The sequence below is a fragment of the Rana temporaria genome, chromosome 2 (genome assembly GCF_905171775.1).
Source record: "Rana temporaria chromosome 2, aRanTem1.1, whole genome shotgun sequence".
NCBI classification, from domain to species: domain Eukaryota; kingdom Metazoa; phylum Chordata; class Amphibia; order Anura; family Ranidae; genus Rana; species Rana temporaria.
Genome location: NC_053490.1, coordinates 102,405,337 through 102,418,256, shown reverse-complemented (window position 1 = coordinate 102,418,256; position 12,920 = coordinate 102,405,337). Strand labels below are relative to the sequence as shown.

Genomic DNA, 12,920 nt, shown 5'->3' with positions numbered 1-12,920 from the left:
TGAGCAACTTTGATCCTTAGTATGGTCCTACTAACTTGTGACAATCATCTCTTTCCTAGAACACTCACCTTTTTGGAGACACTATAAACTGGGGCAGATTTTAAGCACTTTAGCGCTGGAAATAACCTATGCTAAGCGCCTGAAAACCACCTCCCATTCATTCAAGTGTGACTCTTCACACTGGGGTGGTGCGCTTGCGGGACGTTCTGAAAAGTCCTGCAAGTAGGGTGACCACATTTCCAAACTACCATTCAGGGACACCTTCCCTTCCCAAAAATCAGCTTGTGCTGTAACGAATCACAGCACAGTGATTGGACACAAGAGGCGGGATTTATGATTTATCCAATCACAAGCAGAGTGGCAGGATTGTGCTCCCTCATTTCCGGCCAGGACAAGTACTTTCAGTGAGTAAAGAGGTGATGTGGCGGCCTTTTTTGGGGGCATCAGATTGGCCCGGGGGTGGCTGTGTCAGTTTCATTTTGGGACACTGTATTATCCTGGAATGAATGTGCCTGGGACAGACCTGCAAAATGCAGGACTGTCCCGGGCAATCCGGGACACGTGGTCACCCTACCTGCAAGCAGCATTTTTGGGGCGTGTTGGGAGCGCTGTATTTAGCGTTTCCAAAATGCCCTGCCCGTTGGAATGAATTGGCAAAGCTTCTGAAGCACCGCACCACGGGAGTTTCTAACCTCTTCTTTGGGGTTAAAAGTGCCCCGCTATCAGCTAAAAAAGCGCAGCAGCCCAAGTGTGAAAGGGGTCTAAAAGAATGAATAACTTATATAAGGGCCAACCCTAATGCCGCATACACACGATCGGTTCGTCTGATGAAAACGGTCTGATGGACCGTTTTCATCAGACGAACCGATCTTGTGTGGGCCCCATCGGTTTTTTATCCATTGGTGAAAAAAATAAGGAACTTGTTTTAAAATTATCTGATGGTTAAAAAAACGATAGAAAAAAACGATCGTCTGTGGGCACGTCCATCGGTTAAAAATCCACTCATGCTCAGAATCAAGTCGACGCATGCTTGGAAGCATTGAACTTAATTTTTCTCAGCACGTCGGTGTGTTTTACGTCACTGCGTTCTGACACAATCGTTTTTTTAACTGATGGTGTGTAGGCAAGACTGATGAAAGTCAGCTTCATCGGATATCTGATGAAAAAATCCATCAGACCGTTTTCATCGGATGAACCGATCGTGTGTACAGGGCATTACTCTGAAGACAGGCAGGTACCAGGTTAGATACGGAATGCCTAGAAACAAATGGGGGGGGGGGTGTTAGGGGGAGGCTTGGATTCAGTGGGCCCGATATGGATCGTTAGTTTTAAAGGTATAGCCAATATGTTTACCTTTGGGTTGAGCTTGCGGATATCATGTCTTTTCTTTGATAAGTTAAAAAGCTGTAAAACAAATCAAGCTAGTTACAATCCAAACACACACACTTCAGATACTTTGACTTTGCATGTGAAACAGTGACGTTCTTGTTTATGCTCCCATACAAAAATGCAGCCTCATCATAAGCAGCAGTTTTGTGTAATCCTTTCTGACAGCAAGGGAATTTATAGTAGCTAATGAGCACATGGGCACTCATAATGTAAATTTATATAAAACTATACAGGCATGTCATTAAAGCAGAGTTCCAACCACATTATTCAATTTTTAAAAGTAATATCTTTCATCAGGCAATCATATTGTACATCTATGTTGACTTACTATTTAAAAATCCGCCGCCGATCTCCCGTGTTTTTGTATAAAGACACTTTTAAAAAATGTTTGCCGACGTTCTCATTTTGCTTGTGGGCATTTGAAGCCCACAAACACTTTCTTCCTGGATAGTGATGACAATCTGTGACCATCATGCACTGCCCGTCCCGCCCCATTCTCGCACATGCGCATTGTAACCGCACTGCATCGCCGCTTTCTAAATTCCGCGATAACTCGCAGGAGACCTCCGCAATGATTCCTGGGAGCAATGAAACAAGCTTCCAGGAGACAGTGCGAGTAAAGGAAATGACAGAATACTCGCATAATACCCGCAGAATACACAGACAGGAAACAGAGCGACACATCAAAATAACACAGGTACCGTAAAATAACAAAAACAAAAAAAAAAACTTCCGTTTGTAACTTTACAAAGAAGTGTGAGTTGGCAATATTGAGCATTAAAGTGCCGCATCCAGTGGAAATGGAGAAAAACAAACTTCCCTTGTAGAAAAACATTTAATAAACAAATTACTACTTTATATGCGTTTTAAGAAACTTGTGCCAAAAAAGTTAAATTTTTTTTTTCCCCGTTTGTAACTTTATTCATTGCTGCAATATGATTAAGCTAATGATTTAAAATAGGGTGGAGCTCCGATTTAAGAGACAATTAATAAGTACTATTAAAAAAGAAACAAGGATCATCAAGTTCAATCTATGCTAAATCCTGTACAATCAACACTAGATATAACAGGACTTAAAGCAATGCTAAACACACATAGCCAGATTCAGAGGGAGTTACGCCGGCGTATCAGTAGATACGCCGTCGTAACTCTGAATCTGCGCCGTCGTAACTTTAAGTGTATTCTCAAATTGAGATACACTTAAATCTAGCTAAGATACGACCGTGGGCGCCGTCGTATCTTAGCTGTATATTTAGGCCGGACGCTAGGGGCGTATACGCTGATTTACGCCTAGAATGCGTAAATCAGCGAGATACGCCTATTCACGAACGTACGCTTGCCCGTTGCAGTAAAGATACGCTGTTTACGTAAGGCGTTTTCAGGCCTAAAGATATTCCACCAAAAAGATGGCGCAGCCAATGTTAAGTATGGACGTCGGAACCGCGTCAAATTTTAAAATGTTTACGTCGTTTGCGTAAGTCGTCCGTGAATGGGGCTGGGCCCCATTCACGTACACGTCGAAACAAATAAGTATTTGCGGCGTAATTTGGAGCATGCGCACTGCGCCGTTCGTTAAAAACGTCAATCATGTCGGGTCACGATTCATTAGCATAAAACACGCCCACCTCTTCACAATTTGAATTAGGCGCGCTTAGGCCGGCACATTTACACTACGCCGCCGTAACTTAGGACACAAGTGCTTTATGAGATACGCTACGCCTGCCTAACGTTAGGCAGGTCTACTTGAATCCAGCTAACACTGTTTAATTGACATTGTCCCTTGTATTTCCGTATATGGATGATGGCATTTTAATCCTTTTATTAAAAACACATCTAAGTACCTTTTTTTCCTAATCAATATACAGCTGTCAAATGACCCAGCTCTTTCATAGCCTGTCTACAGGAAAACATAAGCAGGAGGAGTGTCTAATCCTTTGCTACTGATCACATGTTAAAAAAAAAAAAAACAGCCTTTGGAATAGAGTAAAAATAAAGAATTAATATCAATAAACTGTTTTAAATTGTCATACAAATATATATATATATAATCAAATCTATTATTTTTGGAAAATAACATGGTGTGGGAGGATTTTAAGACAGTCACAGCCTGTGTCTTAGAAAAAGAGGAAGGTGAAGCCTCCATTAATCTACACGGAATATCCCGCCCCCATTGTGTTTAGCTGGTTAGTGGGCATGGAGAAGGAGGGAGGGAGTGGGCTGTCATTTACCACTGTGTATACGCCCACATGTGTGACTCTATAGTCACATGGGCTGCTCAGGTGTGATAGGTAGGAAATTTACACGCTCAACCAGTTTTATTTTTTTGCAGAATACAGAAAACGAATCTCATAGTGACTGAGTATGGACAGCATGTAATAAAAGTTTTTTTATGATGTGGGTTTAGTGACACTTTAACTGAACAATCTGATCCATATATTTCAGACAGGTCCTTGCACTAGTTAGGTTACTGATAAATCTGTTACATTGTACAACTGGATTGTGTGGTTATCTTAATTTTAGCCAATCCCAACCACTTTCACTGCTCAAAGACCAGCCTGTATCCTCCTCGATGCCCTACAATCATCCAGGTGCCAAGGCCCTGGAGTACACCATCTAAATAACGGGCTATTTTGGCTCAACTCCAGCCAAGATTTATTGCAATGACAGCACACGGCTCACTCCCACTCAAGCCATGCTCCCAACATGTTTCATCTACAGCAGGGCTTAATCATGGGGGTGGAAAACACAATTACAGTAAGATACTGTCAAATTATTTCATGTAATAGGGGAAAAAATCTGTATTCCATCTATGGTACCAATATCCTACCCGGGTCAATTTGTGCCCTTCTAATTTACAGCTGATTACACAATTTTTTTGTCAGAAAGACATTCAAAGCACATGCAAATACATTCATGCTGGTTTCCCCCACCGTCTCATGTGGGAGAGAATTCCAGAATGCGAAACCCCCCCACTTGTTGAATGAACTATTTCTGTTCAAGTCATCATGAACATTCCTTTGTCACTGCAGTTTTATAGTGTTTTCCAACATCATTTTAAGATTCTTGGTAAATTAAGTCCTTAGACGCCTGAAGAGCAATGTGCCTTAGAAAGCTTTGTATTGAAATCAGCTAAAGTCTAACTAGTCTTAAAAATGCTTTGTAGCCTTAAAACATCTAGACTAACTAGCCTGTGTAAGAAAGACATATGTACTGGCCTATTTGCAGCCCAATCTGGCCCGGTCACATGATCTGGCTCCCCTGCGTCAGCCGGTGGCGGTTGCCGGTGAAAGGAGGGACTGCCAACAGCCGCCACACCACGGGAGCCTATGGGTGATGTCACCATTCACAGCTTTCACAACCATTGTCAGGCGCTATCTTTTCTCCCCAGCAACCATCGCTGGCTGACACAGGGGATCAATCATGTGACTGGACTGGAGTGGCCTGAAAATAGGTAAATATATAGATCTTTTTACATATTAGTTGGTACAGAGGAGAGGGAAGGGAACATTTTTAAGACTAGTTAGGCTTTACCTGGAATTCTATGTTAAAGAATTTACCCAGTGAAGCGACTGTCCTCAGATGACATACAGAGATGAAACACATCCTCCTACATACGTTGTACCTGTCTATCTGCAGTCTTCTCAACATCCTTTCAGAGTGCAGAATTAGAAAGCTTGTCTGAGAGTTCATAAAAGAGGGGGAGTAGAGCTGCATTTACTCTTTGCAGAGCTCAGTGAGGAGAGCTCTGAGAGCTAATTGGAGGGGATGGAGCTGAGGATGTCAATCTGCTTTATGTCCCTCCCCATTACCTTTTTTCTGTTGGTGTCAGGAAAACTTGTAAGAAGTACCGTAACAGCAGAGGAAAGAAGCAGCAGACAGAAATGGCACTTAATGCTCTTAATTGGGACAATTATTATTATTATTATTATTATTATTATTAATTGGGACAAGTACACAATATAGAGGGATATGCTTTGTTCATATTTTATGTCTGAGGCTTACAACCACTTTAAATGTATTTGCTGTAAATTTCCATCATGCTGTACAGTACGGAAATGTCAGTATTTACCAAGTATTTGTCCTCATGTTTGGATCTTAGCATGCTAGCCACTTCTCGCAGGTTGCTTTGGTATCGCTGTTCCTCCAGGTTTATGGGGAAGAAGACACTAATGATACGCTCTGTTATATATGTTAGATCTAGGTCATAATTGCGCTGCATTACGTGGTCCAGGCTGAAACTCCTGTATCAAAAGAAAAAAAAAATTCAGATACAGAATTAGACATCCGGTCAAAGTAGAATGCACCTACCACATTTTTTGTACATACATAGAAGAAATATCCTCAGATGAACATAAAGATTATGATTTAAACTGTATATAGATGGGCAAGCATTATTACATCAATGCAAAAGAGCACAAGTGGTTTATGCAGGCTGGTGCATTGATGCACGTGGGGAGCAAATGCTGGCCTGTGTAGTCCAATCCAATACTGGAGCTCAATTTTCTGAAAAAAGTGAATGCTGATCCCCAAAAAAAAGGTGTCAGAACACACAGTGCCTCACAGTTTGTTGTGTATGGAGCCGTGTAGCTACAGACCAGTCAGGATGCCCATGCTGACTCGTGTCCATAGCCAGAACCTCCTACAAAGGGCAAGTGAGAATCAAACCTGGAACATGCACCAATATAAGAAGGTGTCTTCGAGGTGTTGACCTGGCCTCCAAATTTCCAAATCTCAATCCAATCGAGCATCTGTGGAATGTGCTGGAAAAACAAGTCTGATCCATGGAGGCCCCACACTACATGTATAGTAGTGTGCAAAAGTTTTAGGCAAACCCACACGGAAGAGAAATATATTTCCAATATAGTTATAAAATATATATATATATATATATATATATATATATATATATATATATATATATATATATATATATATATATATATATATATATATATATATATATATATATATATATATATATATATATATATATGATATACTGTATATTTACAATATATTGTATGTATACATCACATATATAATTTATTTTTCTAAATATATTGGAAATATATTTCTCTTCCATGTGTGAAGGGAGCATGCTTTTAAAAATAATGGATACATTTGTGAAAACCTCAGAATAAAGTGTTACAATTAAACAAATGATTAATCAACCAAGCTGGAGATTTTAATTAATTCAGCTGTTCACCTGTGTGCAACACAATATGACTATAAGGTCTCTTGCACAGGGAGGTGTCCAGCTGATATGCATGCATCCCAGTGCCCGAAGGCACAGGTTCAGCATCCAGCCTGGCTACCTGCAGCCTGTAAAATCTATGGTAGGCTGGGGCTGAAAGGGGTTGAATACTGTACCAAGTGGTACTCACTTTTAGGGCCCTTTGCGTCCAGGGACAAATGCCTGAAACACAGGTTCTAGTGGAGCAGGATGCTGCTTCTATGCTTCCATATGCTTATGCTGCCTATGCTCCACCAAATACTATAGAGAAAACTTCTTGCTTTCTGTGTGGAAGCAGTAGTCCTACTGCAGAGGTCCAACATGCCCCCTGCTTTATAGCTCCTCAATCAGTAAAACTCATGTTCCCTGCTGAATGGGGAGCTCTAGCTCTGGCTCAGCAGGGGATGTGTTGGACATCTACAGAGAGACCACTGTTTCCACACACAGAGGAACAAAAGTTCTTAAAGTGATTGTAAAGTCTCTCTTTAGAAAAAAATAACAAACATGGTGTACTTACCTGCTCTGTACAGTGGGTTTTGCACTGAGCAGCCCAGATCCCCCTTTCCTCGGGTCCCTCCCTCTTGTCGAAAGCCCCCATACAGCAAGCAGCTTGCTATGGGGGCACCCGAGCCGAACTTCAGCTCCCTGTGTGCATTCAGACACAAAGCTGTAATTTTCCCCGTCCCCTCTCTCTCCTGATTGGCTAACTGACTTTGATTGACAGCAGTGGGAGCCAGTGGCACTGCTGCTGTGTCTCAGCCAATCAGGAGGGAGAGTCCCGGACAGCCAAGGGACTTGTGGACATTGTTGGACAGAGATGGGGCTCAGGTATGTAATAGGGGGGGGGGGGGGCTGCTACACACAGAAGGCTTTTTATCTTAATGCACAGAATGTATTAAGATAACAAACCTTCTGTCTTTACAACTCCTTTAACCACTTAAGCCCCGGACCAATATGCAGCCTAAAGACCCAGTGGGGCTGATTTACCAAGCCTTTACTCCATGACTCATGGAGTAAAAGCAGGAGTAGCAGCCGTTTTGCCATTTACTAAAGAAATACGCTGCTAGTGCAGTGTATTTCCCTAGTTACTAATGTGCTCCGTGCGCCCAGGAGAGGGTGCATTGTGCACCAGTACAGACCTGGCGCACGGCACATTAAACTGTAAATTGCGGGGGTTTGGGCGGGAGTTTATTAGGGGGGGAGGTGGGGGGATGCAGGGGAAGTGAAGTGACATGTGTTTTGAAGTGTTTGGCGGACCGAATTGAAAGGGAAAGTGTTTTTTGAAAACAGATCCCCGTACGCTTGCACAGTGCGCCTGAACCTCGGGAGGTTCATTTGCATACTGGGCATGCGCAGAGAGAAAAGTCAGGGATTCCCGTGCGCCTTGTCAGTACGCCGTGAAAATCTTGGTAAATACCAAGCGGCGTACCCGTGAATGCGCTGCGTGACGCGGCGCACGGGAATCTCCGAGCTGTTTTCAGCCCTGAAGGGGAACTCCGCGCCAAATTTCAAACTTGAAATCGGCGCGGGTCCCCCTCCAGGGCTACATTAGGCTCTTAGGCTTGGTCCGGAACGTGAGGGGTTAAACCCGCGCCGATTCGGCGCGGGGGTCCCCCCCAGATCCAAACCAAGCCCTCATCCCAAGCATGCAGTCTGGCCCGGACAGGAATGGGGGCGGGGACGAGCGAGCGCCCCCCCCCCCTCCTGAGCCGTACCAGACCGCATGCCCTCAACATGGGGGAGTGTGTGCTGTGGGGGAGGGGGGCACTGCCCCCCCACCCCACAGCACTCTTGCCCCCATGTCGATAGGGACAAGAGCCTCTTCCCGACAACCCTTGCCATTGGTTGTCGGGGTATGCGGGCGGGGCTAATCGGAATCTGCGAGCTCCCTTTAATAAGGGGGCCCCCAGATGCCGGACCCCCACCCTATGTGAATGAGTATGGGGTACATCGTACCTCTACCCATTCACATGGGGGAAATGTAAAGTAAAATAAAACACCACACACAATAAAATATTTTATTAATCAGCTCCGGAGCCCCCCCTTTCTTCTTTAGCTCTCTTAGAAGGGGGGGTTTCTTCTCTCCCGATCTTCTGCCGGGACCCTGGGCTTCGGTGATTTCTGCCGGGGGAGGGCGCCATCCCTCGGTCCTCTCCGGAGCCTTCCGCCGGATGCCCCCACCCCATTTAAGCTCTTTTTCATTAGGGAGGGGCATCCGGACTTCGGGGTCTTCTGCCGGGGGATGGCGCCTATCCCCCGGTCTTTCCGGTGCCTTCCGCCAGGGTTCCGGTCTTCCTGGTCTTCTGCCGGGGGTGCGCCAACTCCCAGGTCTTTTCTCTGCTCCCTCTTCTGCCTGGCTCCCCCGCGGAGCCAGGGCTTTCTTCCGTCTTCTTTCTTCTCTCTTCCTTCTTCTGCCTGTCTCCTCCGGGAGCACAGGGCTTGTCTGCGCTGTCCTCTCCCTTCTCTTCCATTGGATGTTGACACAACGAGGTTCCGCGCTGACATGCCGTGTCAGCGGCGGGCATGGACTTATATAGGGCAATGCCACCATGTGACCTCAACCCATGTGACATCACATTCCCTGGGCATGATGGGAATGTGATGTCACATGGGTTGAGGTCACATGGTGGCATTGCCCTATATAAGTCCATGCCCACTGCTCAGACGGCATTCCAGCGCCGGACCTCGTCGTGTCAACATCGAATGGAAGAGAAGGGAGAAGACAGCGGAGACAAGCCCTGTGCTCCGCGGAGGAGACAGGCAGAAGCGGAAGGCATCGCAGAAGCCCGGAGAGTGGCGCCCTCCGGCGGAAGACACCGTACAAGCCCGGGACCCTCCCCCAAAGGCAGGAGCCTCCCTGGTGAAGGGGGTCCCGGTGAATTACGTCGCTGAAGACGGGGGTGGGGTGCCAGTGCACCCCCCCCCGCAGAAACCGTCGTGGAAGCCCGGGACCCTCCCCCAAAGGCAGGAGCCTCCCTGGTGAAGGGGGTCCCGGTGAATTACGTCGCTGAAGACGGGGGTGGGGTGCCAGTGCACCCCCCCCCGCAGAAACCGTCGTGGAAGCCCGGGACCCTCCCCCAAAGGCAGGAGCCTCCCTGGTGAAGGGGGTCCCGGTGAATTACGTCGCTGAAGACGGGGGTGGGGTGCCAGTGCACCCCCCCCCGCAGAAACCGTCGTGGAAGCCCGGGACCCTCCCCCAAAGGCAGGAGCCTCCCTGGTGAAGGGGGTCCCGGTGAATTACGTCACTGAAGACGGGGGTGGGGTGCCAGTGCACCCCCCCCGCAGAAACCGTCGTGGAAGCCCGGGACCCTCCCCCAAAGGCAGGAGCCTCCCTGGTGAAGGGGGTCCCGGTGAATTACGTCGCTGAAGACGGGGGTGGGGTGCCAGTGCACCCCCCCCGCAGAAACCGTCGTGGAAGCCCGGGACCCTCCCCCAAAGGCAGGAGCCTCCCTGGTGAAGGGGGTCCCGGTGAATTACGTCGCTGAAGACGGGGGTGGGGTGCCAGTGCACCCCCCCCCCCCGCAGAAACCGTCGTAGTAGCCCGGGACCCTCCCCCAAAGGCAGGAGCCTCACTGGTGAAGGGGGTTCCGGCAGAAGATGGCGAAGCCCGGGGCCTAATGGGGTGGTGGTGGGGGGCCCCGGCAGAAGACCCCCGGCTGACTAATAAATTAATTTATTCATGTGTGGTGTATTATTTTTTTCCATTTTTTTCCCCAGGTGAATGGGTAGGGGTACAATGTACCCCCATACTCATTCACATAGGGTGGGGGGCCGGAATCTGGGGACCCCTTTATTAAAGGGGTCTCTCAGATTCTGATAAGCCCTCCGCCCGCATACCCCGACAACCAACGGCCAGGGTTGTCGGGAAGAGGCTCTTGTCCCTATCGACATGGGGACAAGAGTGCTTTGGGTTGGGGGGGCAGTGCCCCCCTCCCCCACAGCACACACTCCCCCATGTTGAGGGCATGTGGTCTGGTATGGCTCAGGAGGGAGGGGGGCGCTCGCTCGTCCCCACCCCCATTCCTGTCTGACCAGACTGCGTGCCTGGGATAATGGCTTGGTTTGGATCTTGGGGGGGACCCCACGCTATTTTTTTTGCGCGGGTTTAACCCCTTATGTTCCAGACCAAGCCTAAGAGCCTGGTATGCACCTGGAGGGAACCCACCTTATTTTTTTTCCGGGGGTCTGGAGTTCCCCTTCATGAACAGCGATCTGTCATTTACACATGTCAGTCCCACCCCCCCCCCCCTACAGTTAGAACACACCCAGGGAACATATTTAACCCCTCCCTCGCACCTAGTGTTAACCCCTTCCCTGCCAGTGGCATTTTTTGAGTAAGCAATGCATTTTTTACAGCACTGATCGCTAGAAAAATGCCAATGGTTCCAAAAAAACTGTTCGATGTGTCCGCCATAATGTCGCAGTACCGATAAAAATCGCTGATCGCCCCAATAACTAGTTAAAACAACAAAAAAAAAAAATTTGTAGACGCTATAACTTTTGCAAAAACCAAACACTAAACGCTATTTGCGATTTTTTGGAACCAAAAAGATGTAGAATACGTATCGGCCTAAACTGAGGGTTTTTTTTGTTTTTTGAATATATATTTTTGGGGATATTTATTATAGCAAAAAGTAAAAATAATTTTTACATATGTGGGCGGGACTTACGCAAGTCCCGCCCACATATATAAACATCGTTCAAACCACACATGTGAGGTATTGACGCGTGCGTTAGAGCGAGAGCAATACTTTTACCACTAGACCTTCTTTGTAACTATAAACTGGTAACCTGGAAAAAAAAGAAAAAGGTCACCTATGGGGATATTCACGGAATTCATTTTGGCCCCATTGCAGGAGTGTTTCCAATAGTAAAGCGTGACATGTAAGGTATCTATTTACTCAGTGTAACATCATCTTTCACATTATCCCCAAAAATTGGGCTCACTTTTGTGTTTTGTTAATTTTTAACCACTTGAGCCCGGACCATATTTCTGGTCAATGACCGGGCAAGTTTTTGTGATTCGGCGCGGCGTCGCTTTAACTGACAATTGCGCAGTCGTGCGACGTGGCTCCCAAACAAAATTGGCAACCTTTTTTTTCACACAAATAGATTATTAAATGTGCGTGTTTACTTCTGTCTTTAACACCTCCCCTTCAGGCTGGAAAGCATCAGATCAGGGGAAACCAAAAAAAAAAAGCTCTCATTCCATTGCAGCTTGGTTCCTACATGTGTGATGAACTGAGCATGCTCAAACACTTAGAAAAAAAATATCCTTTCTTTTTAAAAGGTGAAAAACACTCATTGGATGCTCATAGAGCGTGGTTTGGGTTAATTGCAGGTGTGCCCAATTACAAGCTCACCCAAACTAGAGACTGCAATTTGTTCATGTGATTCCAATTGATTCATTACTAGCACTGTTATAAAAAGCTTGGATCGATCAGTCCTCAGCTGCCCTCAGAAGGGGCAGGCTGGCAGAAATGCTGTTGCTAAACACAAATGTGGTTTGTTGCATGGGTTTTGTTTTATTTTGCCAATGGTTTTGGTTTATTTTTAAATGATGTTCACTTTGATGTATTTGTCTATGTGGCCTTATTTTATGAAAAATGTGTGAAGCTATGGTTAATTAGAATTTTGAAATGTATTTTTGTTTGTTTGTCTTTTTTTGCTTTCCTTGTTTTGTTGACCAATAAAAATTACTTTAAAATTGTTAAGTTTGTCTTTTGTTACTTTTTCATGCTACATATGTTGACAGCTGCAGCTGAACTAGGTTTGGGCCTAACAAATTATGTGTGATTTTTGTCTAAGCTTCTTTCCTGGTGTGTAATCATGAAATGTTTGCCATGTTTATTCTCCCATGACTTTAAAGACAAAAACTGGTAAGTATTTTATTTATTCTGCAGTGGTCCTCCGCCCTCAAGTACCCCCGACAGGACATGTTTTGGGGATTTCTCTTATCAAGAATTGCTGTCCAGACTATTTTAAAGCACATGTGCAAGATGAAGGAAAACCTGCAAACATGGCCTGTGGGGGGGGGGTTTGCTATTGGTGGACAGGCTTGACGTGCTGATTTACAGCACTGTGCTTAAATCTAGCGCAAGGCAGTCCTATTCAAATTGTGGGTGTTTGAGGGAAGCCAAGTGAGTGTTAGAACCCCTGCTTTGTGTTTTTTAATTTTTGTGTTGAGCTTTGTGTCCCTTTTCTTAAAATTGGCTTCACTTCCTGTCACACAGCTGAACAGGAAGTGAGGTTAAAACCCTACCAGTGTCATTTCTTGGGGACACCGGTCAATCTAACT

At 46.0% G+C, this 12,920-nt stretch overlaps 1 protein-coding gene across 1 annotated transcript in view; it reads right to left on the bottom strand.

Moving 5' to 3' along the window:
• Positions 1-12,920, bottom strand: part of TNS2 (tensin 2) — a 272,141-nt gene that overhangs the window by 73,100 nt on the left and 186,121 nt on the right. Inside the window, 2 exon segments of the mRNA XM_040340630.1 lie at positions 1,354-1,404; positions 5,459-5,630. Of these exon segments, the coding sequence (XP_040196564.1) occupies positions 1,354-1,404; positions 5,459-5,630 (223 nt within the window).